The sequence below is a fragment of the Eulemur rufifrons genome, chromosome 2 (genome assembly GCF_041146395.1).
Source record: "Eulemur rufifrons isolate Redbay chromosome 2, OSU_ERuf_1, whole genome shotgun sequence".
Classification (NCBI taxonomy): Eukaryota; Metazoa; Chordata; class Mammalia; order Primates; family Lemuridae; genus Eulemur; species Eulemur rufifrons.
In genome coordinates, this window is record NC_090984.1 from 28472831 (window position 1) to 28494926 (window position 22096).

The 22096-nt window shown below is 42.4% G+C and overlaps 1 protein-coding gene across 5 annotated transcripts in view; it reads right to left on the reverse strand.

Annotated features, from left to right (window-relative positions):
- IQCH (IQ motif containing H) overlaps window positions 1–22096 on the reverse strand; it is a 198145-nt gene that overhangs the window by 48820 nt on the left and 127229 nt on the right. For 4 of the 5 annotated variants that reach the window (XM_069458489.1, XM_069458506.1, XM_069458498.1 and 1 more), the window contains 3 exons: window positions 20396–20587; window positions 4875–4995; window positions 1341–1627 (listed from right to left, as the gene is read on the reverse strand). In XM_069458489.1, coding sequence (XP_069314590.1) covers window positions 1341–1627; window positions 4875–4995; window positions 20396–20587 — 600 coding nt within the window. The remainder of the gene's footprint in view (window positions 1–1340; window positions 1628–4874; window positions 4996–20395; window positions 20588–22096) is intronic. The other variant, XM_069458514.1, reaches the window with a different exon arrangement.

The window sequence follows — 22096 nt, forward strand, 5'->3', positions numbered from 1 at the left end:
CCTTCCCCCGCTTCCCTGCCACCCAGCTTTCCCCACGGCGCGTTGTTTCTATTCTCCGCTGCCCCCAGGTAGATGTCTGAACGCCCTTCACTTTGTCCTTTTCCCTCTCGACGTGTGGGCCTGAGAACAGAATGTGAAACCAACGGAGGGCTGGGGAAGGCACGTGGAAAATGATTATGGAACAAGCTGAAAACGGCCAAAAACATAAACTCTCACTTTGAAACCATCATCTGACTGGAATGGAGAACCGTAAAGCTGAGAATCATGAATATAAAACAACTAGAGTACGTTTACAGTGCTCGATGGCCAGCAGCTACGGAGGGAGGGGCCGGGAGGATACTTCGCCCTCCAGACACAGGTCTGGACGCCCAGCACTGAGGCAGGGGTCACTGAACGTTTTTAAAAACGAGTCCTATGAAATAGGTAGTGAATTTAAGCATTATAATTTTGGAGGAAACAAGGCAAAGCAAAAAAGGCTAAAAATTATTTTTCCAGAATATTATACATCAGAGCCATACATAAGCACACGAAGAACCTCACAGTGCAGTATTTAATAAATAAAACATACTGGACAATAATGACATATAGAATGTTACGATCTACAATATGCTTGAAAACATGCCAAATAAAACCATGTGTTATTGCTGGATATATCCATGTATGGTAAAAGTGCAAAGATATGGACGGGAATTAGGAATCAAAATCCTAAATATAAGACAGTAGCTTCCTCCTGTCCCCCAGGAGGAGGAGCTATGCATTTGGCAAGGAGTACACAGGACTGGAGGTGGTATTGACACCACTTTATTTCTTAAGCTAGGTGGGGGACACATGATATTGATTATATTATTATTTAGACCTTTTTATATTTCTGAAATATTTCCCAATACATTTTTTAAAGAAAAAGATCGACAGTCTGAGTTGCTGGTGAACTACTCTAAGAATAGAAACAGAAACAAGAGCTCTTAACTCCTATCCAGTGATTGATTTTCTGTTTAAGAACAGGCTTCGGACAAGTTCAATCCCTGGATGGCATAAAATAGTCTCACAAGACACAGGCATAGCACCAAGGGACAGAACGGAGGGCCCAGTCAACAGAGGTATGAGGTTTCAGTCATTTAAACTCCAACTGTACCTGAACAAGATGACCCTGGCCCCGTACTTCCAGACAGGAAGCCTGGTCTCTCGGATTGGCGCGGACCACGTAGATGCTGAATTTAGAGTCAGCTCATCAGAGTAGCCGTGAATTTTAGAAGCTCCCTCATACCCCCCGCTGTGATGGTATGTAGGGTATGGAGTCATTTACATATTTTAATATTTCATATGACATCTATCTGACTTACCTGCTGCTCCAAGGTGCTCGGATCAATAAAAGTCACGAGATCTATAGAAAAGTAACCAACCACATCTCTCATTTTGCAAGCCTTTCCGATTTGGAGGCACAAATAACTGAGAACTTCGGGGTTCACTGAGGTCTGAGGCAAGGTGGTACCGGAGGAGATGAAGGGGCCGTCGGCATGAAACTGGTCCCCCGTGGACAGCACACTGATTTCTCCGTTGGGCTCTATCAGCATGTCTACTGTCAGGTTGGTGACATTGTCTGCCAGTGGGAACGCTTCGATCACACCCCCTGGTGGGAAAAGCATGGAGTAGGTGAACGGACGTGTCACAGGAACTGTGCCCATCTAGAGCAGGAAGACAAGAGCCCAGGCTTCGGTGGACTTGGGCTCAGATTCTGCATCTACCATGTCTTGGGAGACTTTGGGCAAATAGCTGAAATTCTCTGAACTTACTTTTCTTCATCTGTAATGTGGGCATAATAAAACTACCTCACCAGGTTGATGTGAATCTTAGAGATACTATGTCTATAGTATTTAGCCCAATGCTTGGCATATAAGTAGGGCTCAATGCACGGTAGTTTTGATTCTAATCATAATTAGAAAGACACTGTGAAGATCATTGAGTCTATGCCTGTTCATCACGTAAACAACGAACCCAAGAATTATGGTCAGATCCCTCAGGGAGAATTAACTGCCCAGAGTCCACAGTTTGTATCTTGACGATCAATGTGCTCTTTCTGGTCAACTTCGCTGCTTTTCGAAGGTTTTATAGGTTTGGGTTTTTAGCAGGCTGAGAGAACACTGACCATCATCTCAGCCAAAGTACTCCTATATAAAAGCCAGTTGTAAAACATTTTAAAAAATATAACAGCCAGGAGACGCTGGCATTGTTGAGGAAAAGGTATGCTTTCTCTTTGCTGATAATGAGAGCTTTATAATTTATTATCTTTTGGCTCTTGCTCTGAATGCCAAAAACCATACAGGCAAATCTGGGGCTCAACCATAGCAACGATATTTTACTGACTAATTTTGTGGGCCAGCTCAGTGGTGTCCACGTTAATCACACAGCCCCGATCTTCAGTTTTTAGGCCTACCAAATCTTACTGGGTATAACCCTTTTGTAAAAAAAAAAAAAAAAAAGTTATTACTTGTAAAGAGATATCTTAATTTAAAAGTAAAAACAATGAAGTGTTCCCTAGACAGCATGGCCTCTAGCACCCAACAGCATTAAGATAAACTTGGCCTGTATTTCACCAATTTTGTGGGGGTGGGGGGCCTCTGCCCATAGGTATAAGCCACAGACTTTGAACAGCAGATATGATTAAGTCCTGAGATTTTAGCAATTCTCAAATGCAGCCACCTGTTACTTCATACAAAAGGCACTTTCCTTAAATGTCTATAAATTTGGTCAGAGGTAGCCCTAATAAACACCAAGATTCAAGAGAAACACTGATTTTAGAGAGTATACATTAAACCCCTAACATACCTATTCGGTTGGTTCAAGATGTTTTTTTCTTCAAATGGGGCCCAGGAGTATGTACCGTACTGAAATACCAGTTTTGGGGGATTTAGCAAGGTAAATGCAACAAAAAACAACAACAAAACCCACAAAAACAAAAAAAACCCAGTGAGTCTCTGATTTAGTTAATTTTACGGCTTTAGCTGTCACCTATGTGTTGATCTACAAAACTCACATGGAAAGAAATTGTTTACAGGAAGTCTTTGCAGGCTGACCCTGGAAGATCTGGACTCTTCCTAACACCCTGTCCTGGATGAACCTGGAGATCTTCAGGGTCTTCCCTCTTGACTTAAAAAAATCCCTTATCATTATTATTATTATTATTTGAGACAGAGCCTCATTCTGTCACCAGGGCTAGAGTGCCGTGGTATCAGCCTAGCTCACTGCAACCTCAAACTCCTGGGCTCAAGCAATCCTCCTGCCTCAGCCTCCCGTGTAGCTGTGACTACAGGCACATGCCACCACACCCGGCTAATTTTTCTATTTTTAATAGAGATGGGTCTCACTGTTACTCAGGCTGGTAAAAATCTCTTATTCTTGATCATTTTTTATGGAAGCTACTTTATTTTCTTCCATTTAAGCAGGGGGTTGGCTTTCTTATTTTGACTTTGCTGTCAGTGGGTGCATGTGGAAATTTGTAGAATCACAGAATTTTAAGAGTTCAGAGAACATTAGAAGTTATGTAGCACAGCCCCTCTCTGTCCTCTTCCTCAAAAGAATCCCTTTTTAGCATTCTTACTACATGGCTGCCATTGAACCCCTTGGTTAAAGAATTCATGAACAGGGTGTCCACTACCAGTGTATTCTAATGACCAACAGATCTGTCCCTTCTAATTCTTTCTCATACACTGAGCTAAGATATGTTCCTTGATAAACGTGCCCACGGGCTCTGGCCAAGACTCCTGGAGCAGCACAGAGGTAGCCTTTCGTGGGCTCTTCTGCATGTTAGCAGAGCTAATTGGGATAACTTAAATATTTTGTACTTCAGTTTCTGCCTCTGTAAGGTGAGGGTGGTATCAGTACCCTCCTCATACATATGGGGTACCTGTGTGGGTAGCGCACACACATACGTGTACCTGTACATGGATATTTAGAATAGCGCCTGGCACAGATAGTGCTTATTATGCTGCTGTCACTGTGCTATTATCATTGTGCAGGTGCCGCTGTTGTTATCATCTGACATAACATTATTTTATCATTATATATTACTGCTAGTATATTATTATGATCTCTTGACAGCAGTGAACCGAGTGGTCTGTTATACTGCACCTCTCTCGTCATGCCTGTGGGTCAGCACACAGGAATATCTGCCCCCACTGTAGCCTCCTAGGAAGTGAGGGCCCTGGCATGGGACCCCCCATCTCCGCTCCACCCATCCCTCCTTCATGGGCCTCCCCATGCCGTTGGAAAGTGCGGCTGAGGTAGGAGGAGGAGGAGGGAGAAAGGAATGCAGGCTGGCTTTGCTCCTGGACTGTGGAGGAGCCTTATTCGGAAATTCTACCTTCAGAACTGGAAGTGAGACCATTTCTGCTCTCCCAGACAACAGAAGGGGAAACTGAAATTTATTAAAGAACCGTGTCGCGTCAGGCTCTGTGGTGGGAGCTTTCATAGCTGTATTTCACAGAGTCCTCCCAACAACCTTGTGAGATCGGAAAGTGAGGAAACTGGGCCTCCGGGGCTTTAAGGACTTTGCTCACTCAAGGTTACAGGTGAGGTTCAGACGCAGGTGGTCTGATTTCAAAGCCCACCTCTCAGGAGAAGTCTGTGGCACAAAAAAAAAAAAAAGGCCCAGAATCTTGAGCTATGCCTGCCACGCTTGGTATGCTCGCTTCCTATTTACTTAAGAGGCTGGGTGCAAGATAAATATTTAGGCAGCATTGAAAAAAGAAAACGGTAGGAACAATTTTCTAAACCAACACAGGAGATGCAAAGGATTTAAATTGGCCCCGGTTGACCCCAAACTAGAATCCAAGGTTGTGTAGACTAATCCTCCATAGAAGCTTTACAGTCTTATTTACCTTGACTGAGAAACGTTGGGAGGAATTTCCTCCACGTTGGGAACTGTTTCTCATTGACTGGCTGTGCGTGCTGTGCTAAAATGCCCGCCAGCTCCTTGGAGATCTTCACCAAAGCTGGCTCCTGCAGAAACAAATTAAATAGAACCACAAGCAATTTTACTACAGAAATGAAAACTGCTTGTGGAGTGATTAAAAACCAGGCCTCCAACAGGCAAAAAAAATGTGGTTACTGTTTACCCAGAGTCAGAAAGCCATTTTTGAAAATTTTCTCTATTTTTCCAGCCATTTCGGTTTTCATATTTCAAAGTGATTTGGCCCCCTGAAAATTGCTGCTAATTGTGCCTATTGTCTCCGAAAGGCACCCTTCTGTCTGGGTATCGGGACATCCAGGTTTGAGACCCGCTGCCACCTGAGCAGCAGAGTGTCCTTGGGCAAGGTGCCTCCCCACTCTGGGCCTCAGTTTCCCTTTATGTAAAATGTGGGATTAACTAGTTTGTCCTTAAGATTTTTCAGACTGGGACATTTTTTATTCTATGGCCCTAACAGGGCTGACCGTGGGAGCTGGCAAGGTCTTTCTTTGGCAGCTTCATCTCTTTAATTCGTGCTCTTTCCCCCTTGGTGGATTATCTGCGTCCGACAACTTTGTTATCAAAGCCTTAAACTACAGGCTGAAGCTGTAAAGGTGGGGTTTTCCGCAGGGATAGAGTAGAGTAGAGTCAGGTGGGGCAGAGTATTGGGCCCAGCCTCCGTCTGCCTGAATTTCCCAGGTCACAGTCTCATCTGTCTAGATGTGTGGCCGGCCCCATAACCACATGCAAAACCATTCAAACACTACAGAGTCTCCAGTCAAAATGAAATCAGTAGGAAACCCTCTAATGACTAAGAAGTCTGGCTTTTGATATAAAAAACCTTGGTTTGCCAGGACAATTTTCTTTTTGGATGTCATAAGTTACAGTGTGCTTCCTCTTAGACTATCTAAAAATTTTCAAATAGAAGCCACCTCTTCAGATGTTATTTCGGCCAGATGTGGGACACAAACCCACACGACGGACAGTATTTATACTCAGAATATGGGACATTGACAAGAAAAACTCAGGCTTGCAGGTTGCAGGGGAACTTCTGAATCTAAGAATACTGTGGAGGAATCAGCCCTGGGGGTGGGGCTGGAAGGAATCTTAGAAATAATCTGCACAGTCATTTATTTCCAATTTCCCAACATTAAAAAGTGATTGTCCTCTATGTGCCCCCCTCCCCAAGTCTTTGGAACATCTGGTTGATTCTGGGTCCAGTGGCCACTGAAAATCCACAATAGAAGGCAAACATCTGAGGGGATACTCCAGGCAGGTCCAAATCATCGGACTAAGTTCAGAAATAGCCAGAAAATCCTGGTGGGAGATTCTCATGAGTTAGGTTAGTAAGCGCTGGACATACGAGACGGCAAAGCCCTGAGAAACGGCGCGTGCCCAGCCCCGACTCGGTGCACGGTGAGCCGCTGCGCGGTGTGGCAGGTCTGTTCAGAGGGGCTGAGAAGCCGGCTCGTGCAGAGCCTCTGCCTTGCGACACAGAGGACATAGAGGACACGGAGGCAAGGAATACTGCTGCCAAAGCAATGGGCCTTCCCCCTCCCTTCGTATCCTACACACTGTACACATCTTCTCTGATCTTTACTGGGAATGACCTGATCTCCCCAAAGCCCTTCACCTACATCGTAAACACGCTCCTGAAATGCGCAGATCTGGCAACCCAGACCCCTCTCTGTCCCTTCTCTGAGCAGTCCTCCCAATTCATCTTTCTCTCTGTTTCGTACTTGCTTCGATGAAAACCACTCTGCCCTATCGAGGAAGCCCACTGTCTCTGATTCATGAGGTGCCCGGAGCCGGGACGATGCAACCCAGCTTTAGACTCCACCTGCGCTGGAAAGGAAGCCTCGCAGCCCGGGCCCTCTCCCAGGGGGGTGGAGGGCTCTTTCTGTTCTGCTTTGGTTAAAGGGGCCTTTTCTGCCCTGTTTCTGAAGAGTATGAAACCAGCTACCAGTTAAACGCTGTGTGACCACTCACAGGAAGACAGTCCAAGAGAAATCATTCATTCACTCATCCATGTATCAAAAAATTGTAGAATGTCAGGCCTTTTAAGTCATTGTGCTAGAAAAACAGTGTTGATGTATTTTGTGGGTTTTCTTGGTGCAGGAAGAGAGCCAGAGGGGCAGCGGTGAAGGAGCAGGTGAAAGCCTTGCAACGTAACCTTGAAACTAGAGCTCCTTCAACTTGAGTACCAAGTCCTCAGCACGACAGAAAACAAGGCCCTTTGGGATGTGGCCTCTGGCTCCTGATGTAGCCTCACTTCTGCCCTCGCCAGCTCCCAGCCTCCCCTTAAACTGCCTTCACGTCTTCCTTCTTCCTCCCTTCCTGACTCCTCCTCATCCTTTCTGAGGTAGCTCCAGCCACGCCTCCTCCAGGAAGCTTTCTGTGCCATCCCCCCCATGGCTGTCCTCTCCCCTGTTGTCTAGCTCCCTTGGGGTTCCCTAATGGCACTGACACTGGCCCTGAGGTCAGTCTCCCCAGGCCCAGCACAGGGGCCACTGAAGGTCCGTGGAACGGATCACGCTGGTGGGAACCACAGGCCGTCGTTCTGAAGGTGCACAATGAGGGAGAATGTGAAACCTCTCGGCAGGCCCCCTCCTTGCTGCCCAGGGACCACCTAGCGGGATGGCCGCTTAAGAACCACCAATTCTTCCTTGGTGGGTTTTATGCGATTCCCTGCTTCTGAGGGGCATCAGGAAGATAAATGAGGTGACATTTACGAAGTGTCACCTCAGAAGCAACATGCTATGGGAGGGCCAATAATTCACCGGTAAGGCTGCCGCTTGTGCGTGGCATCTGGACACTGCCCGGCTGCCGCCACCACCTCTGCTGCCAGGGCCAGCCATTCTGCCTTGACACCGAGAGTCTTCACTGCGCACAAAGCCACAGCGACGGGGTAGATTTCCTGGAGGAAAGTGTGCGGCAGGGATCTGGAGGATGAATTGTGCCCGTCGTGAGAAGTACACAGCTGACGGCACCGGCGCGGTGACTTCAGTAGGGGATGCTGGGGCACGCGGAGGCGGCTCGGGGCCATGATTAACTCGCTAGGCAAAAGACGCGGAGAGGGATAGTGGGGGGTGGGAGGGCAGGGGTATTAACTGTTTAATTTATTTATTTTGAAAGCGTCTGATGGAAAATATAAGGATTATGCTAAGAATAGCCTTAGTATCAATCAAAGAAAATTGTACCCCTACCTGTACCAAAAAAAAAAAAAAAAAAAATTTACAGGACCTACATATATTAACATAAGGACAGCAAAATGACATTCTGTGTTAAGAGGTTCATTTTATTTTATTCCCCCCTAAACAACCCTCGACAGCACAGTCTCTGCTGGGACCCAGCACCTGCCTGCGAACTGGTGGGTTAGGCCAGAGCTCAGGTCCCAGAGCAGAGGACCCCATCCCAGCGGCGGTATGACAAGCCCAGAACACGCTCTTCTTTAGAAGCAACAAGGTCTCAGTGGCCACAAGGCATCTACCAGTGTCAGATACAAATTCTCGGTTTAGGAAGGAATTTCTGTTCTCTAGTGTTTATCATTCTGCCTAGCTCAAACGTAATTAGCACAGCTTTAAGGGCAGATGCTGGTAAGGGAAGGTGTGTGGTGACTCAGGTTTATTCAGTTCAGAACAAAACTTAAGTACACACACACACACACACACACAGACAGCCATGCCAAACAAACTCTCTCATCCACGTGAATCATTAGAACAGTATTTGTAAAATACTTTCTCTTGTTTGTCACAGGTTCACATACATGATCTCATTTGGTCCTTACAGCAACACTCTGAGGTAGGCAAGCGCAATAGTATTTCCTTTGCTTTACAAATGGGAAGCACTTAGAATGAAGAGGCTTGTGTAACGTCACTTGCTGAGTTTTCAGACTCTTATTGGGTAATTTTCAACAAATGACTGAAGACAGAAAATAGCAGAGTTGGGGAACCATCACTAGCTTGCTTTCTTCTTCACCCTCTGAAGGTGTGTATGGATGTCTGTTACAAGCCAGCCACAGCGGTGCACTTCTCTGTCTTACAAACTTGTGAAATGAGTAGTTGGAATTTTCTTTTCAGTGAGCGACACCAAGGCGATAGATGACCAAGTCAGTGTTTGAGCCACATGGAGCAGATCGTTCAGAGAAATGACTCGGGGTGTGAACAGGAAAATACATGCCTTGTGAATGATAAACAAGGAGTAGAAAAATACACTTTACTTTTGGAAAAAAGTGTCAGAATTCCAGATTTTCATTCCATCATGATTGCCCTCGCTCTGGGGATGCACATTAGCTGCTGGCCTTTGTGGAACTGATTGGTCTGGGTGATGCCCATCAGGAGAAACCTCAGCCCCGTCTCTGCCATGACAGAGGCTTGTCCGCACCCACGTCTGCCCTTGAGTGCAGCGATGGTGGTCATGACCTGGGAAGGTTGCAAGACATCTGCAGAAGGCAGAAGGCCTCTCCCAGCCTGACCAATGCCTCCTAGAGATCCTTGCCTATCAAGCATGGGCCTTGCCTCTTGCGCTCTCTCTTTTTCTATCAAGAAAAGCATATATATGAAGGAAGAGATATTTGACTGAAGGAAATTCAGGCTATCTCAGGGGAAGCCACTAGCATATCCAGTTTAATATTGCCCTCAATGACGAAAGCTACTTCAAACTCCAGAGATTTAGCTTTTCTAACCAAGTAAATTCCAAGTGTGCCTCTGAGTGTGTGTGTGTGTGTGTGTGTGTGTGTATGTGTGTGTATTGGGGAGGATGGGAGAAGAAGAATGAAAACAAATTAGAATACTCTCAGTATCAATCCCACCAAAATTCGTATTTTATTTTAGTAGCTTCTCTGCTGACTCTGCAATAGTAAATTAAATAAAATAGCTTTTTGGCTAATCACTTCAAGTCTCCCATATCAGGTATTGATGGTGTTCAAAAGAAACCCGAGGGACCTGGCTAGATGGTTTAGCTATGGAGATGCTTCTGATATCCCTAAGTGGCGGACTTGGTGTAAGGTCAAAAGGACAAGACAGTGACTCGGAAGACTACGCATTACTGTCAGTGTTGGAAAGGGCCATGTGGACCGCTTAGGAGAAATGGCTCATGCAAGAGGAGAGGGAACAGGGGCTTCGAGAGTCACACAGGGAGAGTGTGGGTGAGTGTGCCCCGGCTCACGTCCCCCGCCTGCCACTGCCTCTTTCAGGGTGTGACGTGTGGCGCACCAGGAAAGGTGCGCTCAGTGTTTGGATCAGTCAGTGGCTCAGAGGTGGAGAGAAGGGAGGAAGGATTCCAAATTCGAGGGTGAATTTAGAAGGGCCGCTTTGCTGTGCGCAGGATAAATTTGAGTCATTTTCAAGTACAAGAATAGCTCTCACTTATTGAAAGCTTACCACGTGGCAGGCATATTGCTGGGGTTCCCGTTTACCATCCCACAGCCACTCTCCGAGGTAGGCAGTATCATCCCCTCTTCATGTCGTATGTCCGGGAACTGGGATTCAAACCGGTTGCTACCAGTGTGCCATGGTGCGATGGAATCTGTGCGGGTAACTGCCACCGTGGCATAAAAGGTCAATCTGGGTTGGATGAGATCATCCACAGGTGATGCTAGTCCTCTGCTGTCAAGTTTGTGAAAAAGAGTGGACATCTGCTGTTGGCTGCCCAGGACTTATGTCCCCTCTTTCAGAGTAAGGATCACCCAAACTTCTTTCAGAAACTGCACCTACCCCATTCTTAGCTATGTAGGTTGACTGCGAGTGACACCCCCCACTCAGCTGTAAGGGTGGCCCACTGACCAGACAGCCACATCCTGGCCACAGTGGCACATGGCCCATTTAGGCCAATCAAATGTTAGGAAGCCCTTCCTGGGTCCCTCTGAGAGAGCAGCTTTATGCTCTTCTGAGAATGCTTCCCAGGTGAGATGTTCTTTCTTCCTATTGCCTTGACCAAGGACAAACTCTAGGAGCTACTGGCAGCCACTGTGCAACCCTGAGGACAGCCAGCCTTATAGTGGAGCTGACAGTACGCAAGGTGTAGAGGAAAGATGGAAAGTAACTGAGTCTTCAGTGACATTGTCGAGACACTGGGTTAAGCCTTGTCTAAAAGCCAGACCAATCTTTGGGTTTTCAGTTAGCTGAGATAATAAATTATCTTTATTTTTAAAGCCATTTTGAGTTGAGTTTTCTGTTACTTGAAGCTTAAAACACTTTAAACTGATACAAATTGCTGGGCCAAACTACGTACCCACCATTCACGAGGAGTGTTTTAAGCCAGCAAATGCTCTTCTGATCACCCTCTGTGCTGGTTACTCTCATTCTGCAATCAGCAGTGAAGTTTTCACTCATTCCTTTCCATTAAGATGATTAAAAATAGTCCCTCTTTAGGGTGCAAAAATATGCTGAGAGAATGAAGAAAAAAGGAAACTGTCTTCAGCAAGTCATAAACTACTTCCCACACCTACTTAAAGTTTAAGGACTGCTTTAATACTCCATGTTTAATTGTTAATTGAGAATTTAAAAATCAAAAATGCCAACTTTGCCTTCGATGAGATGGAAAATTATGCTGCCGTAGAAGGTAACATAATGTAAAACAGCCAACATTACTAAGGCACACAAATGTTTTTGGTATGTAAAATTGCTTTGTAAAATATTTGCTCCATCTGCTGAAAGCGGCAAAGACAATTTTCCCTTGATAGCTAATGGCCCATTTCGGCTGTGTGGCAAGTGATTCGCTGCGGTGGCGGCTCTCGTTAAACAGAATGGTGAAAATGCGGTATATAATTCCATACTTATGTAGCATTATCTACTCGCGGCTTCTCGAGGAGTCTGTCCCTCATTATCTGGGCCTCCACCTTGCACCAACATGCAGGCCTGGCGGTTGATTTGACTCAAGAAGCGTTTTGTCCAACTGAGGCACATATGTTGTGCCTCCATTCCAAAGCTCAGCACAACTGCTTTGCCCCCGACCACAAACACTAGAAAGGTTCATTCCCTTTCAACTTTCCAGCACTTAAACTGCTGTTTCTTTTTTCCCCTCACCACAGGGGCTCGTGGTTTTCTTTCTAGGCTCACCCCATCTCGTGCTGCATGCTGGGGTTTTCAATAGATAAAGATTAAATGCTTCTTGAAATGCTTAATCGAACTTTGCACATACACAAAAGCAGGAAAATTTTTCCCCAGGACAAAACTGTCATCATCAAAGCCCCGACAAACACTGTCCTTGGTTCATGGCGTATGTGGAGGTCTGTGATCTCTTTCAAGGAGTTGTTTACTCCCTGAATTACTTCAACATCTGCTAAAGGAACAGTTAAACATAAATAATCCAGGGTGGTTTAAAAAAAGAAGAATGTGTTCATGTTTGGAGAACGATATGAAAAAGTAGTTACAGCAGCAAATGGCTGGTGTTTTAAAAACATTTTTAACGTTGAAAATGATTTGAAAGGAAATGGTATTAAAATATAAGAGTGACATCAAGTAAATACATATGACTGTTTTAAAGATCATGCAATATTTTAAAGCAGAAACCATGCAGTTTTAAAATCAACCATAAGTAGCCATAATTATTATTACTGGTAATAGGTTTCTTTCTATCTACTTAGAGAGATATCACTCGTTGAGAAAATTGCATATGCTGATGAAAGCTCTTTAATTGAAAATTAAAAACAAAAGAAAACACATGTGCCCTTTCGACTTGATCTTTCATTCAAGTAGTCGGGGAGAGGGGTGGGTTTGTGGAATGAAATGAGAGACTATCAGGAGAATTTACATTTTAATTTTATACAAAAGGAATGGGCAAGCAGCAACTTTCCTTAACCGCAGCAAAGACCTGTGCTTTCTCTGATGTTTCCACTTATACAAACGTATCTACTTGAGGCAGATACAGTGGTAATATATGTTGACTGCTTTATTTCTACAGACCATGCTTATTAAAATACCAGGATTATAAATTGATGAATTCCACAGTCAAGCTTTTTGTTGGGTCTGGCACAGTTTCAGGGAAGTCCGACTCTTCTCAAGGGCATCCCTCCCTCACCAAGGGGCACCGAGGACAGACGACCAGAAGCAAATGGCGCAGTTGCCGTCAGAGGAGAATAAACCTCACCCTGAATCCGTTCCAAATGCCCACGCCTGCTCTGTGGTTTTCCGCAAAGCAGACATCTCTAAAAGAACTCCAACGGGGACTTCCTGGACGTGAAAATACTAACCAATTCTCGTTCCTCTCATCTTTTGCTTTATTCCTTCCTTCCACGCTGTTATTGCGAAAAACTGGCAGTTAAATTCAATTGATTCAAAATATTCTGGATCCATATGGCCGCCAACCCTGGAGCTGAGGCGGCGACAGCGCCTCACTGCTGTTTCCAAGCGTTTGCCGCTCCTCCAGTCCCCAGATGGCGGGAGTAACATTTAAACCTCCTTTTCTCTGCCTTGTACAATAGACCTTGGCACCATTTCAACTGTTTACTCCGGTAATTAACAGCTCTGATACCACAACAATTACAACTCCTCCACTCTCACCACAGTAATGCTATGAATTAGTGAGAGCTAATGGCTGGAAGGTAGAGTGTTTCCAGACTGTGAGATCTGTGCATTTTTAGAATAAAATAAAAGGTACAAACAGCACGCTTGCAGTAGACAATGATTACCTAGTAATTAGTTTACACAAAGCTTCCTATTTAATGGCAAAACGCTGTAATTAACGTGTGACAGAAAATCAAAGGGTACTTTGTAAGCATATGAAAAATTAACACTGCAGGCCCATAGCTTTATGTACTGATTAGAAGCATATTAAATCAATAGGACACACAAACCAACAGCTTGTGTAGCTGGTTATTATGGGTCCTCGGAAGGGGTACCCCGGCTTTCACTTCGCTTGGGGAGGCAATTTTCCTTCTCCTGTCATCTTCCCCAGGCGCAGAGAAGCACCTCGAATTCAACCCTGGCAGCCTCATGAAAACAACCATTGAACTGGAAGAAAACATTCTAAGTCATTCTCAGAGATAAGGAAAAATATGTAAATGATTAAGACTTTCCAACGATTGTGGTGACGTGCTGCTACACTAATTAGAAAATACACCAACTGGAACCAGAAAATAAAGCGACCAAGTCTCAATCTTTTGGTCAGAATAATCTCGACTTTATCAAGCCTCTTCATTCAATATGTAGAAAGTTCAAATAAATGGAATTGTTTTCTATTCTTTAGTGGTAAGAAACAAGGCTACTGTCAAGGTTTATTTTTTTTAAAGGCATTGTCTGGGTAAATCATAGGGAGGAATAACTGAATCAAAAGTCTGAATCTTCAATGGCCACAATCCTATGTAACGATAATGGATGTCTACCACAATCTTCTGGACGCCTACAAGATCCTCAAGGACCTTCTAAATCACTAAAGAAAGATGAAATTGTATGTACTTGTTCAATAATTACCTGTATTTTGTTGCAATACAATTTTATGGTAATATTAATAACAGGTAGCATTTCTTGAAACCTTGTTATATACTAAACATATTGCTGGCCAATTCACAGGATTATCTCATTTAATTCTCACCACCTCCCCAAGAGACAGGTATTAATATCCCTATTTGCAGATGAAGAAATGCAGACTTGGAGAGCTGAAGAAATCTGCCTGTGGTTATCCCCTAGCAAGCATGAGAGCCTAACCTAGATGTGCCTGGGCTACGGAACCCCATGAAGCCAAACTACCTCTTAGTTACCCTGAATGCCTCACTGAATAGTGGAATGTTCAACTATTCAGACTAGCCTATTCCAATACTCATTCTATTTAAAAGGGAGTTTCCTATGTCAACCTGGAACAGGAGCCTAAAAAAAAAAAAAAGAAAGAAAAAGAAAAGGAAAACAAAATATTTGGTTGCATATGCAAAAAACAGGGCTTTAAATGCTCACTATATTTTTAAGCTACATCTCATTGTGGAGGTAGGCTACTCAAAGAATTGAGAATTTACAGGCTCACTAAAATGATCATGACAGTGTATTAAATTGAGACAGGCATTGAAAACCTGTCACCCCATGAATAATCAAAGTGTGATATCTAGAATTCTCTCTCATTACCCAGGTATGTGAGGCAATGGGGTTGCAGGGGCTGAATCTTAGAAACTCCCCACGCAGGGTTCCTCCCCTGCAGCTCGGAGGTGTGTGAACTGCTTGCCCCCTTCACCCCTAAATTTGCTGCCTTGTGGGAAAGGCCAGCTGCTCCACTGTCATCCAGGAGAGGAAAGAAATTCGAGAGCAGTGGCCGCTGTGTTCCAGGAGCATTTGTGATTCCCACAAGTCTCTGTGGGAAGCAGAAAACTGCCACAAGGGCAGCACATGGTACAGGTCACAAAGGCAAGGACCTAGGGGAGAGTATTTCTCCAGGATTTTCAAAGAAGAGGGTCTTTTCTAAATGGATTTGGCTCAGTGTGGCAAAAGCCCTAGGCTAGGAGGAGTCAGATGTGGGTTCAAATCCAGGCATGATCCTTTATTAGCCAGCATCAGTTTCTCCATCTGTAAACGGAATAACAACACCTTTCTTATCAAGTTGGTGTGGAAGTAGATGAGTAAAAACCTCAGTGTTTTTCTGAGATTGAATGAGACAATTCATGTGATGTGCTTAGCACAAAGCCTGGCACTCCATAGGTATTCTACAATGATATTAATTAATTGTTAGTGCATTAAGAAATACAAAGATACGTCAAGACTTTAGATGTGTATTCATGGATCTACAAAATGCTTAATCTCCACTGTAGGCCAGTGTTCTGGCAACTACTAACATACAAAGATAATCTAAGAAGTTAAGATTTTGGGATATAAAAATAACTATGAAAAACAAATGAATGAATAATCATTTATATGTAGTTTAATGATTAGAAAAAATGATACTGTAGATTTTTTCTTAACCTAGAAAACCTACTACATTTTTTAAATATAAAGATGTTATGTTTTTGATATAAAATACAAATAAATAAATAAGGACATAAAAAAGAATATCCTTTACTAGCAATTAAATAATAGCAACCATTAGATATATTTTTATATCTAAAATAAAAGTGCAAACAGTTCATAATATCTAGTGTTGGTAAGGTTGTAATAACACTAGTACATTTATTTTCTGCTAGTTGTTTGGAAATGGGTACTACCTGCTTAGAAATACGACACTATGTAACAAGAGCCATAAAATATTCTACACCTGGGTCTTTCTCCTAGGGAAATAATTCACCAGAAGCAAAAAGAGGCATATACCAAAACCCAAAATAAAAACAAACAGATATTTCCTCTTTCCTTCCTTTGCCCTCACCAAGAAAACAAAGTGGAAACAACCTAAATTTCTAACTTATTTGAGCAGTGTAATATTTTGGAGTTAATCAGTACAAGGGAATATCATACAACCACTAAACGTGAAGACAGCGTAGAAACATGGAAAATGTTTAAGATCTGATGTTTAACTAACATATATACTATTATTGCAGATATGAGAAATAAATACCACATATTTGGAAATACACAAAAATGAAAACAACTATGTTTGGGAAAAGTGATTATGTACTTATTTGGTTAAATATTTCTTTAATCCTCTTATGTTATCATTTAACTTTTCTAAAAATTATGCAGTTATAAGGCAATGGCTCTTTGGGATCACCTAATAAATACCTCCATACAAGACCCCAAGCTCAGCCTTCCTACAATGGCTCCTACGACCAGTTACAAGGCCGTTCAGGATGGATGGAAGTCTTCCCAGTGGACAGGGACGTAGAGAGTTCTAAGGCATGAATTGGTTGATGGTTCTCTTTTGTAATAGTGTACTTTGCTGACTTAGCTCTACAAGGAGACAAAACAACAACTGTGGTTTATTCTACCTTTTCTAGGCTTGGGTGCCTCGAATTAGTATTTTTCCCCCCTTTGGTGATCCCTGAATTAATACCAAATGTCTAACAAAGTAAACGAAAGTACAAGTAAAGGGAAAACTCTTCTTGCAAGGGCTAAGATAGCAATATTTAGTAGTAACATTCAAGAGCCAGTTCAATTTCCCTTTTCTCATTAAGTGGTAAAATAGTGATGCCAAGACCTCCACATCCCAGACTCTCCGGGGTAACAGAGGGACAAACAAGGGCTGCACAGAGAAACCCTAAACTAACTAAGCTCTTTACATAGAGGAACTGCTCTATAAAGATCTTCTCTTGCATTACCAGTAGCATCACCAGTAGTGTCACCAGCGTCACCAGCAGGATCACTGTCAGTAAGCCAATGTCCCAGGAATTGAAGAAGGGAAGATTTACCCTTTAAAAATAAGAAAAGGCTGGGCGAGGTGGCTCACGCCTGTAATCCCAGCACTTTGGGAGGCCAAGGCAGGAGGATCACTTGAAGCCAGGAGTTGGAGACCAGCCTGGGGCAATAGTGAGACCCAGTCTCTACAAAAAGAGTAAAAAAATTAGCTGGGCATGGTGGCATGTGCCTGTAGTCCCAGCCAGGCATGGTGGTGTGTGCCTTAGTCCCAGATCCTAAAGTAGTAGGATCGTTTGAGCCCAGGAGTTCGAGGCTGCAGTGAGCTATAATCGCACCACTGCACTGTAGCCTGGGTGATAGGGTGAGACCCTGTCTTACAAAAAAAAAAAAAAAGCCACAAGAACAACTGGTATTACAGTAAATGTCTACCTGTGTCTCCCTACACTGTCTTAGGTGAGTGTGCCCTAGGCTGCTTCCCTACAAGTGTGCCTTCCTTTGTTTAAGCCTTTATTCCTACTAAATGAAAATAAATATCCCCAACTGGGGAAAGGGGAATTTGGAGTGTGCGCAAGTGTGTGGATTCATTAAACCTTAACAAGCATTGAATACTTAAGTGAATGAGCTTACTGGAACCTGTTTGGGAAAGTAGGTTTTGTTAGCTGGTAGGATGAAGAGAATAGGCTTGGTACCAAGCCACCCAGAAAAAATGAAAGAGAGTTGTACTCCTTTTCACTGTGGCCATCGCATAACATTCTGCTTTTCCTAAAATCACCTACATGTCTTTACTGATTTTTTAAAACGTGACTATAGCTTTTCAGCATCTGTTGACTCCATGACTTTGTTTTAAATCTCCACCGCAACTAGCCAAATAACTCTGGTTCTAAATTAGAGAGATGGAAAAAGAGATGCTCTTTATATTAGACACTGGAGCCTACATCTAAAACCAATATCTGCGTAAGAGGTAAGAGAATCTCAAAACAGTTCAAACTCCCATAAACAGCACACTGTTTTTAATCTGTTGCCTCCAACACACCAATGAGAAAAATCATGGTATCGTGTCATAAACTGCTATGCAAATGATGCTATTTGTAAGTATTAACATAATTTAGTGCTTACAGTCATATTCTCATTTCTAATAATTCTCCCAGAATGGAGTCTTTCTCTGGACTCTTAGCCTGCAGGATAGTCTTTCATCAAGAAGCTGAAATTTTTAATAACCTGCCAGCATATGTTTTGTATGTGGCAGGCTGGGCTTGATGATACAACATCTTCATTATCAAAAGAAACAGGTCTACAAACTGTAATAGGACATTAAAACATGCCTGTGCTCATAAAGTAATGCTTTGATGTCTAAGTGTGCACCATTACTATGGTCTTCTGGAACAAAGGAAAATTCTAATCCTAAGTTTGCAATAGCTACAGTCAATGGAGATTGCAGTTCACCTCCAGTTCGAATATGATTTCACTTTGAAGGCAAAAGAATGTCAATAATCTCCTACAACAACAACAACAACAACAACAAAAACAACGGCAAACAAAAAAAAAAAAACCTTTTCAGAACCACTTTAGTTTTAGTTTTGACTTCTCACCATACCATGGCTAAGCACAGGCCTCAAACTGTAAAAAGATTTCTGAATAATTATTTTTTCCTTGTTAAGTTTTAAAAAATGATTTCGACAGACTATTAATTATTCAAGGCTTTCACATTTAGTAACATTAATGACAGTGCCAAATGTATTTGGTGCCAATTTAAAATAGTATAGTTTAAAATAACTGAAATTAAACAATGTGAGACTTCTAAATACAATTCAGCCAAATGTCAGTATTTAAAAATGTTTTTAACTTAAGATATTTCCAATTTATCATAGTCTAATGTCAGAGGAATTCTTTAAAAATTATTGGTTTGAAATATTGAGGCCAGCAAACACTTTGCACACTAACATTTCAGTTTTTTTTTAAGTAAAAAAGGCCTACTCCTTAATAGTTTAATCTCAACAGTTTTGCTTTAAAAAGAAAATTCTATAGAATGTGAAATAAAATCCAGTTCAAGAACAACATAAGGGAAACCTCTATGCGTCTCAAAATTAAATACATTTTCTTTGTTTTATTTTTTTCTAGAAGAGTAATTCATTTTGGTGTCCTTTAAATAATATGTAAAGAGCTGGCCATGACAGGTACTGCATTTAGTCCATTTATTGATGGAGGAGGGAAAAAAGCCCGGAATAGATCATGGGGAGAACAGTCACATTTGTCAAAGGGATCTCTCTCTCCTGACTGTTTTCTAGATTTATTCATCATTTCACTTCCCCAGGAATAATATGGTTTCCTCTAGTGTGCCCCTCCCTTTCTACTGCTTGTGTCTTGATTCATATACTTCTAGAGTGGGATGCTCAAGCACATGCAAATCTCTTCGCACAGCCCACTGCTATGTATGCCGGTAGGGAAGGGACTGGTTAAGTGAATTTGCATCTGAATTTTCCTAATCAGTTATGCTCTAACCAGTAGGACAGCCAAAGCGGAGATTTGGGATTAAGAGAAACCAGGCAAGTCTAGGTCTCTGGATGCAAAGTGGGACAGCTTTTAGAATGGCAGGTTTAATTTACATGTTAAACCATATAAAATTAATTATTAAGCAAATGTGGAATAGACTGAGAGGTTGTACAATTCATCTCTGCACCAATGCACACGGAAAAATCTATACATGTCTACTCATATGCTAAGACTTCTTACCCACAGCTCAGCTTTTGCTGGAGATTCTCTGGCTGGGATGTACTCAGCATCTCCCAGGGACCTGCAGTTACATCAATTTCCCTGAATTGTCTTCAAAACATATGACTGTTGACGGAATGCTATTACACATTAGCTTCCAGGTGACAACCATTCACTAATAGAATTTCTATCTCATAATAAAATACAGATAGCTTAATAACACCAGATGTTAGGACCCACTCAGGGCAAGTGATGAGATCTGTAATGTTACCTGAATATGATGAAAAAATGACTTCCTAATTATCATAAGCAATTTGAAGACGTGAATAAAGACTTTTAAAGCCCAAAAAAGAAACACTTAAAATGACCTAATCAATTCTATTCACTTTGTATATAAGGACTAAGGCCCAAAAAAGGCACTGCTGGTAGGTGACAGAGCTGAGTCTAGAGCAAAGTACTATCATCTCTTAGCTGAGCCTTTTGCTTCATCTCCTAACCGTTCACAGACACTGGGGGGCTGACGTCACCACCGAATACTCACTTGTGCCCATTTCTTCCTCCAGTCTTTGGGGCCGTATCTGTTACTCTCCTTCAGCACCCACTCGTAGCACTTTAGGTAGCAAGGAATGTCACAAAATGCAGTCCCATTTCCTCGGAACTCATGGTCCATTTTAAAGACCCAGCGTTGGATGTGCAGGTGATCGGCTATCAGCTGACTCAGCTGTTCTATCATCTATGGGGCCGAAGAGACAGCAACGTTAAATATAGCTAATTTCTTGGGATTCCTTTTTATTATCTTAAATTAGTTGTACTTTTTATGTGTCTTTACTTTAAATGATCTGTTCATTCAGTTATCTTCTAGTTATTCAGACAGATTAAAGGTTTTAAGCGATGTACATATAACGTGAAGAAACCATTAACGAATGGGGCCAAAAACATGTTTAACAATATAGTCTTATTTATGAGAAATTCCGAAACTATCATTTTGCTGGCTTTTGAAAACAAAAGAAAGAATCCCTGAATATCTGTAATTGAATCTTGATACTGTTTTCTCTCTTTTCCAGAGAATTATGCATTTACTTATTGATTCTTCCACTGATGTTTTTATAGTTTTAAGACTATAAAAAGTTACAGTCTTGAAAACTTTAACTGTTTGGAACTTTGTCGAGCTTTTAAATGTTGTAACATATAAAGCATTTAATTTTTTCCTCCTTAACATACATGAAATACATTTGTTTGGCTGGTCAGTTGGCCAAGTTTGTTACATATATGATATGAATAAGTGTATTATAGAACAAGACAGATATAGGAGATAAAATATTCATGGAAGCATACTTTCTGGAATACACACCTATCCTACATTTCATTTGAAACAACATTCCCTCAAGAATTGGGCTCAAACACATGGAAATTTAAGGGACAGAATAGTAGTCCAAGCTCTAACATCAAAATAATTATGACAAAGATGATGATAACAACATCTAACATTACTGAACTCTCAGGAGGAGCCATGCCTTTGGCCTGGCTCATGTAAGCCATGAGCCATGCCTTTGCCTCATGTAAGCTCTTTACATGAATTTTCTCATTTAATACAATAACCTTATGAGGTAGGCGCCATTATTAGTTCTATTTTATATACGAATAAGCAGAGGCTTGGCTAATTTAAATAACTTGTCCATGATCACACAGCACTGAGTGGCGGAGCAGGAATTCCACCCAGGTTGCTTTGACTCTAAAACCGATGCTGACTCCCTCCCCACTGTGCTGCCCATCCCAATCCCAATCCGCAGAGAGGTGGAGCAGAGGGAGCTGGAGGAAGAAGTTGGAAGAGGAGCAAGAGAAGCAACTTTCCTAACAGTCAATAAGCCATTTGGAGTGAGTTTGAATCAGATAAAAGTCTACAGCAAGATGACTTAACTATAAATAATACTGTCTTGGTAGAGCCTTGGAGAAAAATAACTCATTAGATCACAGAACGATTTTTTTGTCTTGTCTTCTCATCAAACTTTCAGTCTATACTTCCCAGAAAGCAACACAATAACGCCGAGCGTTCTGTCTCCCGAGCCTTCCCATGCTTTTGTTGGCTGCGTCTCCTGTATTTAAGAAAGTCTCTGCAACATTCCTATTCTCTTTTCTTTTGATGAGTTCTCTTTGCCCACCATATGGATTAAAAAAATTTTTTTTTAGCTAAAGATTGTGAAAGGACTCAAGTTCTGTTGAAGTCTGGAGCTGTAAGATTAAA